Consider the following 24,169-nt stretch of genomic DNA (forward strand, 5'->3'; position numbering starts at 1 on the left):
GAGGGGGCTCGACCCCTCCCTGGCAAAATAAATAAATAAATAAATAGTGGAGGGGGTCAAGCCCCTCCCTCGCATCCCGTAAGATAGTGAGACAAAGAGGGGGCTCAGCCCCTCCCTGGCAAAACAAACAAACAAACAAACATAGGGCTCGACTCCTCTTTGGCGAAAAAAGCATAGGAAGGGGGCGAAGCCCCTCCCTCGCATCCCATAAGACAAAGAGACTCGGCCCCTCCTTGGCGAAAAAGGAAATGGCCACCAAAAAAAGGAAAGAGACAAGGGAGTCAGGAGGTTACCTGAGCCGAAGGGGGAGGTCGGCGGGTGTCGAGCGACTGCCATCGGGTGTCGCACGAAGGGTGTCAGACGACAGGCGATAGGTTGGGGGGCGAAGGGCGGCGGAGACGAAACACGGCGGGCGACGGTCGGCGGAGATGAAACAAAAAAGATAAAAAAAGGGGTTCAAATTAGGGATTTACGAGGAAATTAGCGACCAATTCACGACGGACAAATTCTGTCTCTAGGTTGTCACTACTTGGTGATGACGTAGCGACAAAAAAGTTTTGTCGTTGATCCGTCTCTAAGTTGCAGCGAATATTAAGACAAAATAAATTTCATCGCTAATCCGTCACTAATTAGCGACAAATTTTTGACAGAATATTTTCCGTTGTGAATTTCGTAAATAAGCAAAATTTTAGCCGTGAATATCTTTCTTTCGCTAATCCGTCGCAAAATTGTGATGGATTTTTTTTATCATAAATTTCTGTCGCTAATTAGCATTTTTGTTGTAGTGAAAACCATTTACAATCTATGATATATATATATAATAATAATAATAATAATAAGTAATAAGTAAATACAAGCTAAATCGAGCCGAACACTCATTGCTCATGCTCGGTTTGCTGAGCTATGTCATGAGCTTTTTAAAAATAATGTTCATTTGATACAATTGATACTGTCCCTTCAAGAAAAAGAAAAGAATGCATCATTCTTGGATGAAGCAGAGATTGGCTCATGTACCTGGTTTTTACAACCCCAAGTTCCAAATATACGATACAAAAGATCACAAAGACTAAAGAAAGGATGCAAGATAGGTTGGGCTTAATGCCTACATCCAGAAAAGAAAGAAGTCATACATCTTCATTCACTTTTGTGTGTTGAAAAGAGATCACACACCAAATTAGAGAAATGAGGGTGCATAAGAAGGAGCCAAAAGTTAGGTGATTAAGGAGTTAACGAATGAGGCTAAGGAGAAGGGGGAAAAACATGTTACATTGTGAACCACATGGAGTAGGTGGTTTAACACCAAATGAGCAACTCCTTGAAAAACATGTTACAATGCTTGGCTTGCTTAACTTATTTCACGAGTTTGAACTAAGGTTGTTAGACTAGGAAGCGGAAGCGAGAAACGATACACGAAGCAAAAGAGAGAGCGATGCATTTTAAAATGTATAAGAAGCGGGAAGCGAGGAATAAAAAAAGCAATATAAGAATTGAATGAGAATCAAAATAGAATGCAAATAAAAACTAAAATAAAAGTGACTATTCTTAAATTTTATAATTTTTGAGTGTAAGAATTAAATTGTTAACAAAATCTAAAAATAATGATTGCCAATTTAGAGAAAGCATACGGAAGTGAGCGAGAAGAGTGAGAGGAAGTACACAAAAAATATGAGAAGTAGATTGAGAAAATATATAGGAAGAATAGATGAAGTGTGTGTAAAAATATAGGAGAAATGTGAAAGAATCGAGATTCCTATCAAGTTTCGAAGGCAAGAAGTATCATACTTTCGAAGCGAGTTTTCGGGAAGCGAGCTTCCCACCTATCTAAGAAGCTTTCCATCATTGGTTTGAATCAGCTCTTTAAAAAGAAAATGGTCTGTGATCCAGTTGGTACGGATCCAAAACAGAAAAGCAAAATAAAAACAACACCCATGCTTAATTCTTAGATGGAGTCGGTGATGAAGCAGAGAATGAGTGTGTTTTGGCCTACGCATGTGTGGTTGCAACTTCCCCCCAAGCTCCAAACATTAACCGTAATGCCATACCATACAAACGATCACAAACACGAAAGAAAGTTTGAGACATACACATGGTGCGAAGAAGCATTGCCTAGTCCACGAAACACGGGAGTCATATATCTTTATTGATTTTTGTGTGTTCATGAGAGATCACACCACCAGCTATGGAGGAGTCAAGAAATGAGGCTAAAAAAAACGTTAGTGTCTACATGGGGTAGGTGGCTTAAGAAGAAATGCGCAGCTTGCAAATAAGAAAATCCCATCCCAAAGGGGCAGAACGTCATGTTTGACCCTTCTTTGCTACGCCACAACAGACCTTGCAACGATGCAACACTATCAAACCCTTTTTTTTTCAGATTTTTTTTTGTGAGAGAAGAAAATGATTTTATTTTCATCAGGATAAGAAAATTTAAAGCAATCTAGGAATTGATGAGGATTCAATTCTTAATCGGAAATACAATATAATGTCTCATTAGATCATACATCAATTCTGGCCAGTCCCACCCATCTGAGATCCTGTTTAGGCAACTTAAGATGTCTTTATTTTAACTCCCATAGGATACTTAGATAGCAGAAGTCTCCAATTCGTTTTTTTCTCACAGAACACTATTCCAATCATTTGAAGCCAAACCCCTCTACTGCCATACCCGTCAGCAACTTCAAACAAATAACCACTTGTTACCTCTGCACTGCAGCTCATTTACCAGGAGAAGATCCCTTAAATTTGTGACGTGTTCCCAGAATTGAGTGAGCTGTGACCATGATGCCTTCAGTAATTCTTTAATAAAATAGCATTCTTTGAATAAAATGATCAACCGACTCCTTAGACAAGCCACATTAACAGCACCTGCTAGGCAGCTTAACCAGGCAAAGGATGATCCTCTTGGTGGCATTCCTCCTGCCCAAAGAGAACCGTTTGGGGACAACTGAACATCCTCAAGGCATAAGGATCTATAACAAGATGAAACACTGAAGTTACCATTGTCTGAATATCCCCAGTGCAGGGTGTCTTGGCCTTGCACTAATGTGGTTTGTTCGAGTTTCTGCATTAATGAAAACCATTCATGAAACGCATTGTCATTTGGGTTTCTTTTAAGAACAATTTCCCAACCTTCATCATGCCCATACCACATTGAGGAAACCAATTTGTTGCTTCCCTTAATAAGATGAAACAGGGCTGGAAATTCCTCTCTGAGGCTGATCTCACCTTGCCATACGTCCCACCAAAACATTGTTTTAGCACCGTCATTTACCTTAACCCTTACCCTGCCCCCAAGGAAAATATCACACCTTCATTTAGTGTCCCATTTCCAAATGCCTGTCCCCCTTTTCCACCTAGTGTCCTCTAATTTCCATAAACATGTCCAGACCGAGGAAATTTCCATAGTGTCCTCCTAGACATTTGGTGAGCCGCCTAAGATCTGCAATATACCCAATCCTCTTACTTCCAGTGGTCCAATGACAATCTCCCATCTAAAGTTTTGGATAATTCTAAGGAGTCCCTTATCCGTGCGTTAGGCACAAGGAAAAGTCTCTCGCATGCTGAGCCGGAATAAGGACGTACACGTTTTCTCTTCCTTTTGGTTGGTGTGGGAGCATTATATAAGGAGGACCAACACCAATATCTTCGACTCGATCACCCCACTGGGAAGCTAGCAAATCCTTTCTTTTAGCAAAAGCTCAGAGAGTTTGGTTGCTTGGTAGCTCCCATGGCATCTGTTTCCCGTTATTGCATGAGCTTGGTGCTCTTGGTTGCACTGGCAACCAGCGCTTCCTCTCAGTTGAGCCCCACTTTCTACGACGCCGTCTGCCCAACCGCACTGTCCATCATCAGAGCTGGAGTGGTGAGGGCGTTGCAGCAGGAGGCTCGCATGGGTGCCTCCCTCCTCCGCCTTCACTTCCATGATTGCTTCGTTCAGGTAACACTCACAAGGTTTCACTCTTTACTCACCTGGCTGCTTATAACCCTCCTGGAAAACCAAAAATCAATTGAAAGCAAACTCACCTTAACTTTGCGTTCTTCGTTGCCCGAATGAATACAGGGTTGTGATGCTTCAGTTCTGTTGGACGACACTCCAACCTTCACCGGTGAGAAGACAGCGTTTCCAAACGTCAACTCTCTGAGAGGATTCGAAGTGATCGACAGCATCAAAACTGCTGTTGATGGAGCTTGAGGCGCGGGCGTTGTGTCATGTGCTGACATCCTCACAGTCGCTGCTCGTGACTCTGTTGTTGCGGTGAGCTGTTTCTCTTTCATCTTCTTCTTTTTTTGAATTTATAACCGGAAAAAACCTCACCCCAAGATCTGGTAACGCTGGCTCAGCCTGTCCTACCTACTGTCATGGTGCTGGGAGCGCAAAACTCCGCGGCTAAGATCACCCCTGCCCCGCAGGCCTATGCTACACATTGGCTTGCACATAAAGGCAACGCCCATGAGAATCCAAGCTTGACTGTCCGTCTAACAGCCAAGGCCCCACCCCCACTATGCCTACCCTATTGGGCTCTTCTTCTTCTTGATGATGTTGATACTTGGTTCTTAGATTAGCGTATCATTATTCACAATACAAATTGCGACTGAATTTTCAATGCTTTTATGTTTCATTGTTTTTTTTTAATGTTAAAGCTTGGCGGGCTGTCTTGGGATGTACCATTAGGAAGGAGAGACTCCACAACAGCCAGCTTTGATCAAGCCAACACCGACCTCCCTGGACCTTCTTCCAGCCTTGCCGAACTCGTTGAGGCTTTCCAACGAAAAGGGTTGAACCAGCAGAACATGGTGGCCTTGTCCGGTGCACACACCATCGGCCAAGCACGGTGCCAGTTTTTTAGGGACCGGATCTACAACGACACCAACATCGGACCCCTCTTCGCTGCCCTCCGGCGATCACAGTGCCCTGTCTCCGGTGGTGACGACAACCCGGCCCCCTTCGATATCACGACTCCGAATCGTTTCGACAATGCCTACTACCTCAACTTGCTGCTCAGGAGAGGTCTCCTTCACTCGGACCAAGAGCTCTTCAATGGTGGATCTGCTGATGCACAAGTTTTGACCTACAGCCTTAATCCGTTGGCCTTCGGAAGAGACTTTGCTGCTGCCATGGTGAACATGGGCAACATAACCCCTCTTACAGGCACCAGAGGCCAAATACGTACCAACTGCAGGAGAGTGAACGCTAAACCAAAGAGTCTTATTGATGTGCTGTAGTAATTGATTATGCTCAAGGCTAGCCAGTAATACTTGTCCTGAATAAATTTCATGCTAGTTAATCAAAATGTGCTCATATGTTCACATAATAAAGTTAATTGATCATATAATTTGACATGATTGGACACCAATTTAAGTGCTTTATGTTAAAATTGAAATGCATATCCAATTCTAGAACTGGTCCAAAGTGGCAAAAAATGGCTGGGGTCATGTCTTTTAATTTCATTCTGTTTTCCTTTCTAAAATTGGACAAAATTCACCGTTAGTTGGCATTTAGCTCTTCATAGTGCCTTAAAAAGTCAATGGCGGATATAGGGTGAGTGTTGTATTATATTCTTTTACTAAGAATAACCAAGTTGGCGGAATGTCACAAGTTCGAAACACACTAGTGATGTCCTCGCCACAAGTTGGAAGCTGGGTGTACTCTCCTGTGAGACAGAGAGATCACAAGGATAAGGTTTTACCAACCGAGGGCCAGCCAGCCAATGTGATGTGGGTGATTGGGGGAGGGGGATTCCGTTGGATTATCCAAGAAAAAAAACTGCAGGGTAAAAAGATAAAACTTTTCAAAAGAAAATAAAAGATGATAGAGAAACAAAGTAAAACAAGGTGCATTTTCAGAAAGCTTATCAAAGAATTTTTATGATTTTGAAGATTTTTATTGATCGTTCTTTTATTTTGATTTATTTTTTGTTTTCTTTTTTAATTTTTAATTTTCAAAATTTTTATTTTAAAATTTAATATTTATAATATTTACAGTATTTATAAAGAAAACCCTATCCATTATGGGATAACCAGGTAATGCACTTCTCAGAACTGCGGATAACACAAGGCTTCCCTTAAAATATGTTGGGAGCATTTCTAAAAATCATGGGCTTGATGGAAAATTCTTCAATTCAATGAAGACTCAGGGTTCAATTTTTTTGTGCAAGGGCATTTTTTACAGAACGCCTAAGTTCAAAATGCTGAGGTTGCCCCAGTTTGGAAGAATATGGAATATAGATTTTTTTTTTTAAGTGGTGGATGTTTCTTGAAACAAAGTTGGCCAAACTTATGATTTTCTTTTTGGTCCTTTTGGCAATAACAATTTCTCATTTGGCGTAGACATAATGGGCCAATTCTTTACCATTTGCATTTTTTGGGAGAAGATGTATGATTATCATCAATTTTGTACCTATCTTTTATGTTGAAAATTCTTTTGATAATATGGATCTCTTATTTCATTTAAGATAAAATATTCTATGTGTTCTTGGACATTGATGTTCAAATCTAATCAATTTTACTCTTAGTCCTCCTTTCGGATAAGAGACCCACTAAGCATAATCAAATCTTAGCTTTTCTTTCCAATTCTTGGCTAGAAATGACTGTTTAGAGCTTCCCTAGTCAAGTTTTAGAACACCTATTCAACAAACTGTGACTCCATGGATGTTGAACTCTTTATATTAAGAAATAAAAATTGATGTCTTTTTGTTTTAAACTGGAAAGGTTGTCATCTCTTTTGCCATCGTCCTTGGCCTAAGTGCACCTCTCATGCCTTTCTGTCATTTTTCTAATTCTTTGTCTATTTTAATTCTTTGTCCATTTTTTTGTGCTAATCCAATCTCTACCTTCATGGTAGCCTTTTTTTTTTTTTATACTTACCAAGGCTAAGCCTTGGCCTAAGTGCAGCTCATGCTTTAACTTTTTTAGAGCTCTATGCATTTATGTGCTTTTCTTTTATGCATGATTTTTTTTCTCTTCTTTTTCACTCTGTCTCACAAATTTTTTATTTTCTCGCACACAATGCTTTAAAGAATAGGCCTTCTAAGATTTCAATGTTTTTATTTCTTCAACATATAGAGTTGGTCACCAACATGGTTCCTTAGTGGTCTTACACCGATATCTAAAAGCTTGACTTGGGCCCACTAAGCCATTATTACTTGTTTTGAATTAGTGCAAATGGGGTAAATCTCTCTACCTCACTGAGAGTTTTCTTATTCCAATAAAATTATTTTTATTTAAATTTTAAGTACAATTGGTAGGATTGAAAAAAATCATTATTTTAAAATTAATAGAATATGACCTCTTTTATGAAATTTGAGATTCTTTTTCTTTTTAAAAATTTACAAAGATTGTCCACGTCCCTAGTTTGAAATTTGTTTCCAAATTCATGAAAGAAGTAGGTTAGAAAATTAATTTAGGCAAGACTTATCAATTATGGACTTCTCAGCTATGAAATGGTAGACAAATTGTAACAAGGTTTTGAACAAAAAATTGCTTATTTCTTTGAGGATAACAAGGTTTTGAAAAATATTTTAAAACATGATTTAATGCTCAAAGATTTTTTTATTTAAAATCTTTGAGTAAACTGAGACTTTTGGAAACATCATTTTTTTTTCAGATTTTCTATTTTTTAGTGATTTTCTGTTTTTTTTCAAATTTTATTGATTTTTATTACTTCTCATGATTTTTCAAATGTGATTGACTTTTTTATTTTTAGTGTTTTTAATTTGAATATTTACAAGTCCCAAGTTTTGTTTTCATTCTCCTACCTGGACTTGGGGAATGATGATCCAATTCTCCTTGGATCAAAAAGAAAATAATATGCAAGAACATGCAATGCGGAATTTTCAAGAATGGTTTCATCCCCTGAATCTATTGGTGATGATTCAAGCCCAATCCCACTCTACCGTGTTTGATTTTCTTGGGTCCCTAGACTCAAGGGGTCAAGATCCAACAACAAGGTCTTTTCGAGAGATTCCTTTTCCATCATAAGCAACTAATTGAACATGAAAATAATTTTTTCTTTTCAATTCCTTTCTTCATTCTGGCTTATTTTCTCTTCATATTTTAATGTTTTCATTCCTTTCCTTTGTTTCTCTTTTTCCTTCTTGTGCACTCCAAAGCACGTATCTTGAGCTATTTCTTTCCCATGATTGGCTTAAGAATTTTGTGGTTTTCTGCCTCTAGCCTAGAAGATGGTTTGACGATTTTTGGACATAGTGGTTAATTTTCAAAATTCAGCTCATCCATTCTACCTCCATTTTCAGAAGATTTAGACATTTCTAAGTAGTGCATTTTTTTACTCTACTTTTTCTTCTTCATGCGCTAACTCTTAAGACTTCTCTTTTTTTTGGCTAACAGGCATTTTGAATGGATTTGGAGGACAAACAGAACAATTTTGGATTTGCTCAACAATTTATTAGTTGTTGACTTTGTTCTGGTGTTCTGCGAAAGAATCTTGTAGATACCAAGATCTTGGTTGGAGGTAGAGGGTTGGCTACCATCGGTCTACATTGACTCTTCTTTGTCTAGGTTATCATGGATGATATGCTTCAACACTATCTATACACAGCTAAGCTAGGTGGTGTACCCTATAGCATGTTGAAAGTTGGAAAAATGAATGAGATCATTTCCTTTCATCACAAGTGGGTTTGAAATTGCTGGCATTTTGAAAATTTTTACTTTGACTTCTTAACACATTTTGTCGATCCTTTTTTTTTTAAAGGCAAGCTGGGGTTAGGCAGACCCCTACCAGATATCTCTTAAGCTCCATGTGGCAGTGGGATTCGAACCTGGGCCTTCAGCTTTGAACAGGGCTCCGCTTACCACATGAGATACCACCTCGGTGGTAAAAAACTTTTGATCCTTGGTCCAATGAAGGTTACAATTCTTTTGCTTATGAGGTAAAAGCGGCGCTTTCTGCACTGTATGTTTATTCTGGACTTAATTATGCCCATGGTTCTTCTGATGGCTTGTAGTTTTTCTTATCATTTTTTGTTTCTAGTGTAGACTTAATTTTTGGGAGTAATTTTCTTGTATCCTTCATTTTTGTTTGCTCTCTGTTTAATTTTATTCTATCATACAACCCCTTTTTATGCCAAATTTTTTGGGTTAACTTCCTTTGTGGGATTCATTGGTTTGATGCACATTCAATATTGCTACAAAATTCCAAGCACGATGCCTGATCTTCTCAAGGACGATTTTTGTATTTGTTGGATAGCGATTTTTGGAAGTCCTCTCATCTGAATGATGATTCAGTTGTTCAGAGTTTGAGGATCAGTGATTTGTCGATAACGATTTGGCGAAGAGTGCTTTAACCTGCATAGTGATTTGTGGTATCGATGTATAGCGATTTGTAGTAGTCGCTAGATAGCGATTTGTGACTTCAAGTGAATAGCGATTTATGATAATGTTTTTCAGGTGCATTATAAGTTGTGCAAGACATTTAGTCTTCCACATTAAATGCGGGTCTCCTCCTCTATTTAAGGGATGAATGAAGGAACAAAAGAAGAAGCAGAAAGAGTGAAAATGTGTGAGAAACTCTTTTAGGGCACCGAAAGGGTGTGGAGTGAACAAAAGCAAGAAGTGTTGTTACACTTCTTTTAGGACAACTTCGTCAAGCTGGTTCTTCAGATCATTCGTTCTTTGTTCCTCAGTGATGTATATCATCTTTTATCATTTCATTACACCTTGTGTGTTTGTAAGGCTTATGCCTTTTGGCCACTCTGTAATCTTTGTTGGAAGAAAGTGGAAGTTGCTGACCTATTGGTCACCGTGGACGTATCTCAGTTGAAAGAGAACCACGTAAATCATTGTGTGCTGTTTTGTTTCTGATGTTGGTTTGTTTTGGTTTTATTTCCTCCACTGTCATTGCTTTATTGTTTCCATCGATTCACACTTGTGAGGAGACCCGATACGCCTGTTTTATTCCCAACATATGGTATCAGAGCTTTGGTTTTTAGTCTCAGTTCGTCATATATTTGTGTGTGAGTCATGAAAAACAACGTCAGTCGCATGATCAATTTGAATGACACAAACTAGATGACATGGAAAACAAAAATAGAAGACCTTTTGGTTTGTAAAGATTTGGATGGACCTATAAAGGGCGATAAAAGCAAACCAGAAGAGATGAAAGATGATAAATAGTGAAAGCTAGACTGAAAGGTTGTCAGTTTCATTTGGCAATGGATAGATGATAGTGTCTTTCATCATGTATCCACAAAAACTTTGGTGGATGTTTTTTGGACCAAACTGGAAAGTCTTTATGATAGAAAGACAATAGGGAATGAGGCCTTTTTATTTCAAAATCTTGTGAACCTCAAATACAAAGAGGGTAACTCTATTGTAGAGCATTTAAATGAGATTAAAAGCATTGTAAATCAGTTGGCTACAATGAAAATCACTTTTGATGATGAGTTGCAAGCCTTGTTGCTCCTTAGTTCCCTTCTTGAGAGTTAGGAAACCTTGGTGGTCACAGTCAATAACTCCGCACCTAATAGAATGATAACGATGAGCTAAGTTATCAATAGTCTTCTGAATGAAGAGACGAGAAGAAAGTTATCAGGTCCTTCTACCTCTGAGGCACTTGTGATTAAAAACCGGGGGAGAAGCAGGAGTAAGAGTAAGGCTCCGCACTACAGTGGCAAATCCAGAGGCCACTCACACTCGAGCTCAAAGAAAGATGTCGAGTGTTATTATTTCCACAAGAAGGAGCATATGAAGCAGAAGTGCAAGAAGCTCGAGCATAGGAAAGAGAAGAGCTCAGAATAAAAGCAGAGTGCCACAACCGCAATCACAGATGGAGAGCTCATGGTTATCTGTGATGGCACTAGCATCAATCTGATCGGTCAAGAGACTGATTGAGTTATTGAATCTGGAGTTTCATTTCATGTTACCTCACAGGCTGATCTCTCCACTTCCTACTCGCAAGGTGATTTTGGGAATGTCCGAATGAGAAATGAAGATGTGTCAAAGATTGTTAGCATTGGCTACATTTGCTTGGAAATAAATATTGGCTGCAAATTGTTGTTGAAAGATGTGAGGCATTAACCACTCATCCGACTGAATCTGATCTCTGCCAAAAAGTTGGATGATGAGGGCTACAACAACACCTTCAGTGATGGAAGGTGAAAGTTAACTAAGGGTTCCTTGGTGGTAGCAAGAGGAACTAAGACCTGCTCCCTCTACACTTTGCAAGCGGAGATCTGCAATAATGTTGTGAATGCTGGCTCATCCACAGAGATATGACATAGAAGGCTCGTGCATATGAGCGAGAAGGGACTGCAAGTCATAGTTAAGAAAGAGCTCCTGACGGGTGCAATAGGTACATCTTTGGAACCTTGTGTTCATTACTTCCATGGTAAACAAAACAAAGTTTCTTTCTATAGAAGCATTGCATCTAGAAAATCTCATGTTATAGATCTTGTACATTCTGATGTCTATGGACCTTTGAAGGTCAAGACACTTGATAGTGCATTGTACTTTGTGACTTTCATTGATGATCACTCTAGGAAACTCTGAGCTTATACACGGAGAACTAAAGACCAAGTTCTAGATGTATTCAAGCATTTCAGGCCATGATTGAAAGAGAAACTGGCAGGCAGTTGAAGTGTGTTCGCTCAGATAATGGTGATGAATACATTGGGCTATTTGATCAGTATTGCACTAATCATGGCATCAAGCATGAAAGGACTGTGAGGATGACACCTCAAAAGAATAGAGTTGCTGAGAGAATGAATCACACCATCCTTGATAGAGTCAGATGTTTGCTGTCACACTCTAAATTGCCAAGATCTTTTTGGGGTGAGGCAATGAGGACAACAATTGATCTTATCAATTTATCTCATTCTATTCCCTTGAAGGAAGATGTTCTAGAGAAAGTTTAGACATCGAAATAACCTTCCTATTGACACTTAAGAGTGTTCGACTGTAGAGCTTTTGTTTATGTTCCGAAGGAAGAGAGGATCAAGCTTGATCAAAAAATGAAGCAGTGCATATTCCTTGACTATGAACATGAAGATTTTGGCTACAGACTCTATGACTCCGTTGATAAGAAGGTGGTCAGAAGTTGAGATGTTGTCTTCTTAAAGGATCAGACCATTGAAGACATTGGTAAGTCTGAGCTATCAAAGTCTAGTAAATGTGATCTTGTTGACTTAGATCCCCTTGATGCGCCGACTGTTCAGGATTTCATGGAGGAAATGCCACATCATCACAATGATGCAAAGGAAGGATATGATGAGACAAAAATTGAGAGAGAGCCAATACCCCATGAGTCACTTTCTTAGACTCCGATAAGGAGGTCTACCAGAGAGAAACAACCATTCAGGAGGACAAAACCTTTTAAAGAAGTTTTGGAGGACAAAAACCAAACTGAGTGGATTAAAGCAATGAAAGAGGAAATGAATTCATTGTATGAGAATCACATCTTTGATCTAGTAAAGACACCTAAAAGAAAAAAGACGTTGAAGAACAAGTGGGTCTTCAGGCAAAAGACTGATGTGATCAACTCTCAACTTAGATATAAGGCACAACTTGCAGTGAAAGATTTTGCTTAGAAGAAGAGAGTTTATTTTGATGAAATCTTCTCACCAATTATAAAGATGTTCTCCATCCGAACTGTACTCGGTATAGCTACAAGCATGAATTTGGAAGTTGAGCAGCTTGATGTGAAGACTGCATTTCTGCATGGTGACTTGCAAGAATAAATTTATATGGAGCAACCTGAGGGCTTCATTGCCAAGGGTAAATAGCATCTAGTCTGCAAGCTGAAGAAGAACTTGTATGGATTGAAGCAAGCACCAAAGCAGTGGTATAAGGAGTTTGATTCCTTTATGACTGAGCATGGATATTCAAGAACCTCCACAGACTATTGTGTGTTTGTGAAAAAATTTTCAGATGGTAATTTTACCATTCTCTTGCTTTATGTGGATGATATGCTGATTGTGGGTCAAGACATCAGCAAGATAAACAAGTTAACGTTGGAGTTGAGTGAGACCTTTTCCATGAAGGATTTAGGTCCGGCAAAAAAAATTCTTAGGATGAGAATCATTCATGACAGATCACATGGGCTGATCTGGTTATCACAAGAGAAGTATATCAGAAAGGTTCTTGAAAGGTTCAACATGGTCAAAGCAAAGCTTGTTAATTGTCCACTTGCAGACCATTTCAAACTTAGCTCAAGTTTATGTCCTGTAAATGATAAAGAAGAAATTGAGATGCAGAAAATTTTCTATGTTTCGGTAGTAGGTTCGTTGATGCATGCTATGGTATGTACTCGACTAGACATAGTTCATGCTGTTGGAGTTGTTAGTCAATTTCTGTCAAATCCAGGGAAGGAACACTGGGCATCAGTGAAATGGATTCTAAGGTATCTTCAAGGCACTTTGAAGTTGAGCCTGTGTTTTGGAAAGGGTGAATCTATTCTTGATGGGTTCACAAATTCTGATATGGCTGGTGATGTAGAAAGTAGAAAGTAGAAAGTAGAAAGTAGAAAGTAGAAAGTAGAAAGTAGAAAGTCTACTTTTGGGTATTTGAGTACTTTTGCAGGGGAAACAGTTGCATGACAATTGAAATTACAGAAATGTGTAACTCTCTCTACTATAGAAGCTGAGTTCATCGTCATTACAGAAGCCAGTAAAGAATTATTGTGGGTGAAGAAATTCTTGCAAGAGATGGGCTTGAAGCAAGAAAAGTATGTTTTTCACTGTGATAGCTAGAGTGCGATTCACTTGAGTAAGAATTCCTTATTTTATTCAAGATCAAAACATATCGATGTTCGATACCACTGGATTCGAGATGTCTTGAATGAAAAATTACTGCAACTGGAGAAAGTGCATAATGATGACAATACATCAGATATGTTGACCAAGTCATTGCCCAAGGACAAGCATGAGAAGTGTTGATTCCTAGCAGGAATGGAAGAAGCTTCCACATAAGTTGGGAAGGAGGAGAATTGTTAGGTTTCCATCCTTTGTGGGATTCATTGGTTTGATGCACATTCAGTATCGCTACAAAATTCCAAGCACGAGGCCTGATTTTCTCGAGGATGATTTTCGTATTCACTGGATAACAATTTATAGAAGTCCTCTCAACTGAATGACGATTCAGCTGTTCAGAGTTTGAGGATCAACGATTTGTCGATAACGACTTGGCGAAGAGTGCTTTAACCTGAATAACGATTTGCAGTATAGTTGAATAGCGATTTGTGGTATCGCTGCATAGCGATTTGTAGTAGTCGCCGAATAGTAATTTGTGGCTTCAAGTGGATAGCAATTTGTGCTAATGAGCTTCAGATGCATTGTAAGTTATGCAAGATGTTTAGTCTTCCATATTAAATGCGAGTCTCATCCTCTATTTAAGGGATGGATGAAAGAGCAAAAGAAGAAGCATAAGAGAGCAAAATGGTGTGAGAAACTCTTTTAGGGTACCGAAAGGGTGTGGAATGAACAAAAGCAAGAAGTGTTGCTACAGTTCTTTCAGGACAACTTCGTCAAGCTGGTTCTTCAAATCATTCGTTCTTTGTTCCTCAATGAGGTATATCCTCTTATTCATTTTGTTACACCTTGCGTGTTTATAAGGCTTATGCCTTTTGGCCACTCTGTAATCTTTGTTGGAAGAAAGTGGAAGTTGTTGACCTATTGGTCGTCATGGATGTACTTTAGTTGAGAGGGAACCACGTAAATTGTTGTGTGCTATTTTATTTTTGCTGTTGTTTTTTTTTGTTTTATTTCTTCTACTATCATTGCTTTATTGTTTCCATCGATTCACACTTGTGGGGAGACCCAGTACGTTCGTTTTATCCCCAACAAATTTCAATTCATTTTGCTCTCTTCAAGATTTCTTCAAAACCGTTAGCCTGATCAAACTTTTTAATGGCTGGAAAAAATTATCTAAGATGATTGTGAGATATACACCATCCTCCATCGATATTTAAAATGTGAAGAGAACTTACCTTTTTTCTACTTTAGCTCATAAAGATTACTGATTGTTGGGAGGGCTTCAACATTGTAATGAAAATGCTCAAGGACCAAGTCATCAAATTTCTTGATTTTTTAAAGGTTAAGAGTGTCTGGAGATAGGGACAACCAATAATTCTAATAGGCCCAGAATCGGGTTTGCGTCAATATGCCCTACTGGTGTATACTCGAGTTCACTTGGACAATAGGACGGGGTCAAATCCAAACTGGGTCTAGCACAAATAGGCCTGCTCCAATAGTGCCTACTGACACACTCTTGGGTTTGCACCAGTGGGAGTCATTGGCATATGTCATGGACCTGGGCCAATGGGTCAAACTATCTGGGTAGGAACGTGTCTAGACCCATTAGGTCTGCACGAGTAAGTACGGGTGTCAACAAGCCTGGTTTACCCAGAGCTGACCTGTAGGGTCCGGGTATGGTGATAAATAAGAAGACCCGATTAAGATCGGGTCCAGACCTGAAGGTCACCCGAGTATAGTTTGTGAAATTTTATACGAGACTATAAGACCCACAAATTTTCAATGTACAAATAATAAAAATATGGTTTTACAGGGTATGGTCCAGGTTTGGTTCATGTAATTCTTATTGGGTATGTTTTTTCTTATAGTGGACCGGAATAGACCCAGTTTTGGATCTGATACCGTACCAAAAAATATCTGGTCCAAGTCAGATTCCACCTAGTTCCTAACCAAACTCGACCCGTTGACACCCCTACCAGTGAGACACTAGCACATATCCAAATGGATCTAGATTCAGGCCAAATTGGGTTTGATCCGCCTAGACCCGATCCATATATGGGTATGTGCCAGTAGGTCATGCTGGCACAAATCCATAAGAACCTGCTGGATCTTGTTTGGGTTAAGAACATGAATGGAACTGGACCATTCTCGCATGATGCAGACAAAATGGTGATATCTGGAGTTTTATAAATCTATTTGAGAAACATTTTATGGAGTTTGAAAGCTAACAATCCTTGACTATAAATTATTTTTAAGGCTCAAAACTAAATTTCACAATTCAAAAGAACAAAAATAATGCTCTCTAAGTGGGCCCTACTTTTTAAAAAAGATATTTTAAAAACCAAAAAACTTGTTTTGGCCGTACTCTAATGTCAGATGGAAGTAAACTTTTTTGGTTCATTGCAAAGCTAACAACCTATGCTTTTTGGTTGAAGAGGTTTGAGGACACTAGTTTTTGGTCCAAAAGCATAAAATCAGAATTTTCTTTTAGAAGACCTAAAAACACTGAAAACCTTCAGAAATATTCTTTCAGATCCATTTTATCAACTGAACTTTTAGAAATATAAGAGTGTGCTTAGAGATATTCGTTGTGCCTTTGGGGAAATGCTTTTCCTTGAAAAGAAGGTTCACACCCTAATCCCCTTGAGTATGAACAAGCATCTAAATTTCAAAAAGCTTATGACATTGACTTACATTAGGGCCCAATACGAATGTTGGTTCAGAATAATGGGTGACAAAGGTGTCACCTTCTCAACTAGTGCTGGTAAACCAACTGAACAAATTAAGGGTGTTCAAGCTCACGAGCTAAGCCAAACTGAGCTTTACTTTTTGTGGCAAGCTGGGTCAAGCTCGAGTTCACAAGCTGAATTGGAGCCCAAACCTACTGATCCAAGTCACATGGTATCCACTCATCACCATCTTGGTACCCCTTGATGCAAGTTGTTTAATCAAATCAAATTCCACAGATGTGATCTATATCATTATTTAATGAAGATCAACATTTAAATTGCTGAAATCAGATTTATGAGCAGGACTTTTTGGCAATTAAAAAAAAAAATCAATGAAAAAACGTGAACTGGTTCCTTTAGCAGGGATGTTAAAACTTAAAAACTAGCAAAAACAGCATTTTTGTTAGTTTTTTTTTTGCATTTTTTTTTAGCACTGACCATCCATCACACCCCGTGATGGATGGCCAGGCTTGTTCCACTGTAGCTGCGCAACTAAGGGTTGTGCAGCTACGCATTTATATATATAGTCATAGGATGAGTTTCATTTCATCGTCTGTCGTCTGTCGATCTTAGCCATCCAGTGAAACCAACTGGAGGGTTAGGATCCGTCCACACCCAAATGAAGATGTAGACCAAGCCTAGCCATTGATTGGACAGCTAGGATTGAATGTAGGATAGCCCATCCTATTTCGAATGATGGGATCGGTGAAAAAACGTGTTACATTGTGGACCACGTGAGGTTGGGTTGGACCGGTTGGTGGCTATGCATCTATGGAGAAGGGAACAAAAACATGTTCACAAGAGAAAGAAAACAAAAACATGTACATTGTGAATCACGTGGAAACGCAGCCATGGAAAAAGAAAGAAAGTGAACCACAGGAAAAGGGAAGAGTCATGTGCCATGTTTCATTGGAGATCGTCAGCATGTGAAAATATAAGCATTATATATATATATATATATATATATATTCATTTGAGGCTCTAGGCGGTGGCCTCAAATCTCAAAGCGGCCGGCGGGGGCTCCGCTTGTCTGGTAGGAGTAGGGAGTGCAGGTCACCTTGTATTGGGACGCTGCAAGTTCAAATCCCAATGATATCGTTGTATAACTGGTAGGAGTCTGCCTAACCCCAGCTCACCTTTAAAAAAAAACTACTAACAGTAACTGTATTATGACAGGGATGTCAACATGGCCGAGTGAATCGTAAGATTGTAGACTCCAAATGACTGTAAGTCATCTTTTCCTCTCTTTCTTCGTTACTGTAGTTTTTCTAGTTATAGGTTAAGCCTTGTCACCTATAGGTCTTCTTTCTTTGTGCTATTCAATGAATGACTTATTTTTCTTTCAAAAGAAAACATGCCACTTTGTGCTGTGTGCCCCTAGTATACAGTTTTAACCACAAAGTACACTAAGGAGACGATTAACAGAATAAGCTGTGCCAAGATCGAGTTCATAAGCTGAGATGCCTCATTAACAAAAAGGACTACAGTAACGAAGAAAGAGAGGAAATAATTAAATTCAAATTGGAGTCCAAACCTACAGATCCAATCCAAATGGAATATATCCACTCATCCCCTGTCATCCCTATCTTCGTATCCGTCCTCGTGATTTGAATGATGGGAGTTTTAATCAAATCAAATTCCACTGATGTGATCTATAAGTGAAGCTGAACATTTACATAGCTGAAATCCGATTTATGAGCAGGACTTTTTGAAGTTAAAAAAAAAAATCAATGGTTGACAAAACAATAAATTTTGTGATTTAAAAAAACCATACTTTTTTTTCTTGAAAAAAATATGATCCAAGCGTCAACACCCACTGGACCATGATGAATGCATCTATAGGGTCAAAATTGATCAAAACAACTTGAATCATCAGATTTAAGTGGGGGTATGAAGGTGAGGGATGACTGGAATTGAACTCATAGAAGATGAAATTAGCTCATTTACTGTTTGTTGCAAGTCAAACACTTCAATTACCATTTACAATCTATATATATATAATAATAATAAGTAATAAGTAAATACAAGCTGAATCGAGCCGAATACTAGTTGCTCATGCTCGGTTTGCTGAGCTATGTCACGAGCTCTTTAAAAATAATGTTCATATGATACAGTTGATACTGTGTTTTCAAGAAAAAGAAAAGAATGCATCATTCTTGGATGGAGCAGAGATGGGCTCATGTACCTGGTTGTAACAACCCCAAGTTCAAAATATAAGATACAAAAGATCACAAAGACGAACTAAAGGATGCAAGATATATATCTGGTTCGGCGTAATGCCTACATCCACGAAAGAAAGAAGTCATATATGTTCATTCACTTTTGTGTGTTGAAAAGAGATCACACACCAAAATTAGAGAAATGAGGGTGCACAGGAAGGAGCCAAAAGTTAGGTGATTAAGGAGTTAACGAATGAGGCTAAGGAGAAGGGGGAAAAACATGTTACATTGTGAACCACATGGAGTAGGTGGTTTAACACCAAATGAGCAACTCCTTGAAAATACCCAAATCCCAAAGGAAGCAGATCAGGTCATGCTGAACATGAGCTTTTTTGCTCAAGCCGACATCATGGCCATCTGTTTGCAGAGCAGGTTGTATGTTGCCCCCTGAACATGGGTTGCAAAACCCAAGATCTTCCTCCGTACATAACCAGCCGAATGAGTGCCACATGGCACTCATTCGGACCCCCGAACACGCGGCCCCGTGTTCCAGGGGGAACATACACCACCCTCTCATGTGTTTGCATTTTGGATGAATGCCATGTGGTTTTGTTGACTTTTGAGCTTTTTAAAATGCAAATCGGATGGCCACGGTGTCGGCATGAGCAAAAATGCTCCTGTTATCTGCTTCCAATCCCAAAGGGGCAGAACGTCTGTTAGGTTACAACAGAACTTGCAACTTAGACAATACTATAAAAATCTCTTTAATTTTTTTTTAAAATCTTTGCAGAGCCGAACACTTGTTCTTCATGCTTGGCTGCTTGGCTTGCTTAACCTATTTCACGAATTTGAACTAAGGTTGCTAGACTATGAAGCGAAAGCGGGAAATGATACCGGAAGCAAAAGCGAGAGTGATGCATTTTAAAATGCATATGAAGCGGAAAGCGAGGAATAAAAAAAGCAATATAAGAATTGAGTGAGAATAAAAATTGAATGCAAACAAAAACTAAAATAAAAGTGACTATTCTTAAATTTAATAATTTTTGAGTGTAAGAATTAAAATTTTAACAAAAATCTAAAAATAATGATTGCCAATTTAGAGAAAGCATATGAAAGTGAGTGAGAAGAGTGGGAGTAAATACACAAAAAACATGAGAAGTAGAGTGAGAAAAGATATAAGAAGAATAAATGAAGTGTGTGTAAAATATAGGAGAAACGTGAAAGAATCGAGATTCCTATCAAGTTTTGAAAGCAAGAATTATCATACTTCCGAAGCGAGTTTTTGGGTATTGGTTGGGCTGTGATCCCCACCTAACTAAGAAGCTTTCCATCATTGGTTGGGCTGTGATCCAGTTGATACGGATCCTTCAAGTAAAACAGAAAAGCAAAATAAAAACAACACCAATGCTTAATTCTTAGATGGAGTCGGTGATGAAATAGAGAATGAGTGTGTTTTGGCCTACGCATGTGTGGTTGCAACTTCCCCCAAGCTCCAAACATTAACCGTACAAAAGATCACAAACACAAAAGAAAAGTTGAGACATACACATGGTGAGAAGCATTGCCTAGTCCACGAAACACGGGAGTCATATATCTTTATTGATTTTTGTGTGTTCATAAGAGATCACACCACCAGCTATGGAGGAGTCAAGAAATGAGGCTAAAAAAAAGAAAACGTTACAGTGTGTCTACATGGGGTAGGTGGCTTAAGACGAAATGCGCAGCTTGCAAATAAGAAAATCCCATCCCAAAGGGGGCAGAACGTCATGTTCGACCCTTCTTTGCTACGCCACAACAGACCTTGCAACGAGGCAACACTATCAAACCCGTTTTTTTTCAGATTTTTTTTGTGAGAGAAGAAAATAATTTTATTCTCATCAGGATAAGAAATTTTAAAGCAATCTAGGAAATGATGAGGATTCAATTCCTAATCGGAAATACAATATAATGTCTCATTAGATCATACATCAATTCTTGACAGTCCCACCCATCTGAGATCCTGTTTAGGCCACTTAAGATGTCTTTATTTTAGCTCCCATAGGATACTAGCTAGATAGCAGAAGTCTCCAATTCGGTTTTTCCTCCCAGAACACTATTCCAATCATTTGAAGCCAAACCCCTCTACTGCCATACCCGTCAGCACCTTCAAACAAATAACCACTTGTTACCTCTGCACTGCAGCTCATTTACCAGGAGAAGATCCCTTAAATTTGTGACGTGTTCCCAGAATTGAGTGAGCTGTGACCATGATGCCTTCAGTAATTCTTTAATAAAATAGCATTCTTTGAATAAATGATCAACCGACCCTTTAGATAAGCCACATTAACAGCACCTGCAAGGCAGCTTAACCAGGCAAAGGTTGATCCTCTTGGTGGCATTCCTCCTGCCCAAAGATAACTGTTTGGGGGACACTGAACATCATGCCGGCATAAGGATCTATAACAAGATGATACACTGAAGTTACCATTGTCTGAATAACCCCAGTGCAGGGTGTCTTGGCCTTGCACTAATGTGGTTTGCTCGAGTTTCTGCATTAATGAAAACCATTCATGAAACGCATTGTCATTTGGGTTTCTTTTAAGAACAATTTCCCAACCTTCATCATGCCCATGCCACATTGAGGAAACCAATTTGTTGCTTCCCTTAATAAGATGAAACAGGGCTCGGAATTCCTCTCTGAGGCTGATCTCACCTAGCCATACGTCCCACCAAAACTTTGTTTTAGCACCGTCATTTACCTTAACCCTCACCCTGCTCCCAAGGAAAATATCACACCTTCATTTAGTGTCCTCTTTCCATAAAGCCTGTCCCCCTTTTCCACCTAGTGTCCTCTTTCCATAGACATGTCCAGACCGAGGAAATTTCCATAGTGTCCTCCTAGACATTTGGTGAGCCGCCTAAGATCTGCAATACCCAATCCTCTAACATCCAGTGGTCCAATGAAAACCTCCCATCTAAAGTTTTGGATAATTCCAAGTAAAGTTTTGGATAATTCTAAGGAGTTCCTTATCCGTGCGTCTAGGCACTAAGAAAAGTCTCTCGCATGCTGAGCCGGAATAAAGACATACACGTTTTCTCTTCCATTTGGTTGGTGTGCGAGCATTATATAAGGATGACCAACACCAATATCTTCGACTCAATCACCCCACTGGGAAGCTAGCAAATCCTTTCTTTTAGCAAAAGTTCAGAGAGTTTGGTTGCTTGGTAGCTCCCATGGCATCTGTTTCCCGTTATTGCATGAGCTTGGTGCTCTTGGTTGCACTGGCAACCAGCGCTTCCTCTCAGTTAAGCCCCACTTTCTACGACGCCGTCTGCCCAACCGCACTGTCCATCATCAGAGCTGGAGTGGTGAGGGCGGTGCAGCAGGAGGCTCGCATGGGTGCCTCCCTCCTCCGCCTTCACTTCCATGATTGCTTCGTTCAGGTAACACTCACAAGGTTTCACTCATTACTCACCTGCTTATAAACTCATAACCCTCCTGGAAAACCAAAAATCAATTGAAAGCAAACTCACCTTAACTTTGCGTTCTTCGTCGCCCGAATGAATACAGGGTTGTGATGCTTCAGTTCTGTTGGACGACACTCCAACCTTCACCGGTGAGAAGACAGCGTCTCCAAACGTCAACTCTCTGAGAGGATTCGAAGTGATCGACAGCATCAAAACTGCTGTTGATGGAGCTTGCGGTGTGGGCGTTGTGTCATGTGCTGACATCCTCACAGTCGCTGCTCGTGACTCTGTTGTTGCGGTGAGCTGTTTCTCTTTCATCTTCTTCTTCTTTTTTTGAATTTATAACCGGAAAAAACCTCACCCCAAGATCTGGTAACGCTGGCTCAGCCTGTCCTACCTACTGTCATGGTGCTGGGAGGGCAAAACTCCGAGGCTAAGATCACCCCTGCTCCGCAGGCCTATGCTACACATTGGCTTGCACATAAAGGCAACGCCCATGAGAATCCAAGCTTGACTGTCCGTCTAACAGCCAAGGCCCCACCCCCACTATGCCTACCCTATTGGGCTCTTCTTCTTCTTGATGATGTTGATACTTGGTTCTTAGATTAGCGTATCATTATTCACAATACAAATTGCGACTGAATTTTCAATGCTTTTATGTTTCATTGTTTTTTTTTAATGTTAAAGCTTGGCGGGCTGTCTTGGGATGTACCATTAGGAAGGAGAGACTCCATAACAGCCAGCTTTGATCAAGCCAACACCGACCTCCCTGGACCTTCTTCCAGCCTTGCCGAACTCGTTGAGGCTTTCCAACGAAAAGGGTTGAACCAGCAGAACATGGTGGCCTTGTCCGGTGCACACACCATCGGCCAAGCACGGTGCCAGTTTTTTAGGGACCGGATCTACAACGACACCAACATCGGACCCCTCTTCGCTGCCCTCCGGCGATCACAGTGCCCTGTCTCCGGTGGTGACGACAACCCGGCCCCCTTCGATATCACGACTCCGAATCGTTTCGACAATGCCTACTACCTCAACTTGCTGCTCAGGAGAGGTCTCCTTCACTCGGACCAAGAGCTCTTCAATGGTGGATCTGCTGATTTACAAGTTTTGACCTACAGCCTTGATCCGTTGGCCTTCGGAAGAGACTTTGCTGCTGCCATGGTGAACATGGGCAACATAGGCCCTCTTACAGGCACCAGAGGCCAAATACGTGCCAACTGCAGGAGAGTGAACGCTAAACCAAAGAGTCTTATTGATGTGCTGTAGTAATTGATTATGCTCAAGGCTAGCCAGTAATACTTGTCCTGAATAAATTTCATGCCAGTTAATCAAAGTGTGCTCATATGTTTAACTAATAAAGTTAATTGATCATATAATTTGACATGATTGGACACCAATTTAAGTGCTTTATGTTAAAAATTGAAATGCATATCCAATTCTAGAACTGGTCCAAAGTGGCAAAAAATGGCTGGGGTCATGTCTTTTAATTTCATTCTGTTTTCCTTTCTAAAATAGGATAAAATCCACCGTTAGTTGGCATTTAGCTCTTCATAGTGCCTTAAAAAATCAATGGCGGATATAAGGTAGTGTTGTATTATATTCTTTTAGTAAGAATAACCAAGTTGTAGGAATGTCACAAGTTCGAAACACACTAGTGATGTCCTGGTCACAAGTTGGAAGCTGGGTGTTGTCTCCTGTGAGACAGAGAGACCTCAAGGATAAGGTTTTACCAACCTGAGGCAACCCAGCCAATGTGAGGTGGGTGATTGGGGGAGGGGGATTCCCTTGGATTATCCAAGAAAAAAAACTGCAGGGTAAAAAGATAAAACTTTTCAAAAGAAAATAAAAGATGATAGAGAAACAAAGTAAAACAAGCTGCATTTTTTCAAAAAGCGATCCTAACCCTTGGATTATCCAAAAAAAAAACTGTAGGATAAAAAGTTCAAACTTAAAAACAAAAAAATAGATGATTGTGAAACAAAGTAAAAAAAAGAAGCAAAGTTTTCAAAAAACATACCTAAAGTTTGGCCATTAATAAAAAAACACACCCAAGTTTTGGAGAATTTTAAAAAGGCACATAAATTTTTGTACCCTTCAAAGACTCCTCTCTTTCTTAAGAGCATTTATGAAA

At 39.6% G+C, this 24,169-nt stretch overlaps 3 protein-coding genes across 3 annotated transcripts; all 3 read left to right on the forward strand.

The window, feature by feature from the left end:
* The first annotated feature begins 3,571 nt into the window (after positions 1 to 3,571).
* Positions 3,572 to 5,288, forward strand: LOC149822921 (peroxidase 70-like). Its single transcript, XM_089980175.1, has 3 exons — positions 3,572 to 3,934; positions 4,058 to 4,252; positions 4,639 to 5,288. The coding sequence occupies exons 1-2, from the start codon at positions 3,725 to 3,727 to the stop codon at positions 4,187 to 4,189; spliced, it is 342 nt and encodes a 113-aa protein (XP_089836301.1). The 5' UTR covers positions 3,572 to 3,724; the 3' UTR covers positions 4,190 to 4,252; positions 4,639 to 5,288.
* On the forward strand, positions 4,357 to 5,220 carry LOC149822922 (peroxidase-like). The gene is made up of 2 exons (XM_089980409.1): positions 4,357 to 4,536; positions 4,639 to 5,220. Exons 1-2 carry the CDS (start codon positions 4,357 to 4,359, stop codon positions 5,218 to 5,220), a joined length of 762 nt encoding a protein of 253 aa, XP_089836535.1.
* Positions 5,289 to 21,618: 16,330 nt separating the features above from the next.
* LOC149822923 (peroxidase 70-like) lies at positions 21,619 to 23,550 on the forward strand. Its single transcript, XM_089980176.1, has 3 exons — positions 21,619 to 22,011; positions 22,139 to 22,333; positions 22,723 to 23,550. The coding sequence occupies exons 1-3, from the start codon at positions 21,802 to 21,804 to the stop codon at positions 23,302 to 23,304; spliced, it is 987 nt and encodes a 328-aa protein (XP_089836302.1). The 5' UTR covers positions 21,619 to 21,801; the 3' UTR covers positions 23,305 to 23,550.
* The last annotated feature ends 619 nt before the right edge of the window (positions 23,551 to 24,169 follow it).

This window comes from Nuphar pumila, chromosome 11, assembly GCF_984573655.1.
Source record: "Nuphar pumila chromosome 11, dmNupPumi1.hap1.1, whole genome shotgun sequence".
NCBI classification, from domain to species: domain Eukaryota; kingdom Viridiplantae; phylum Streptophyta; class Magnoliopsida; order Nymphaeales; family Nymphaeaceae; genus Nuphar; species Nuphar pumila.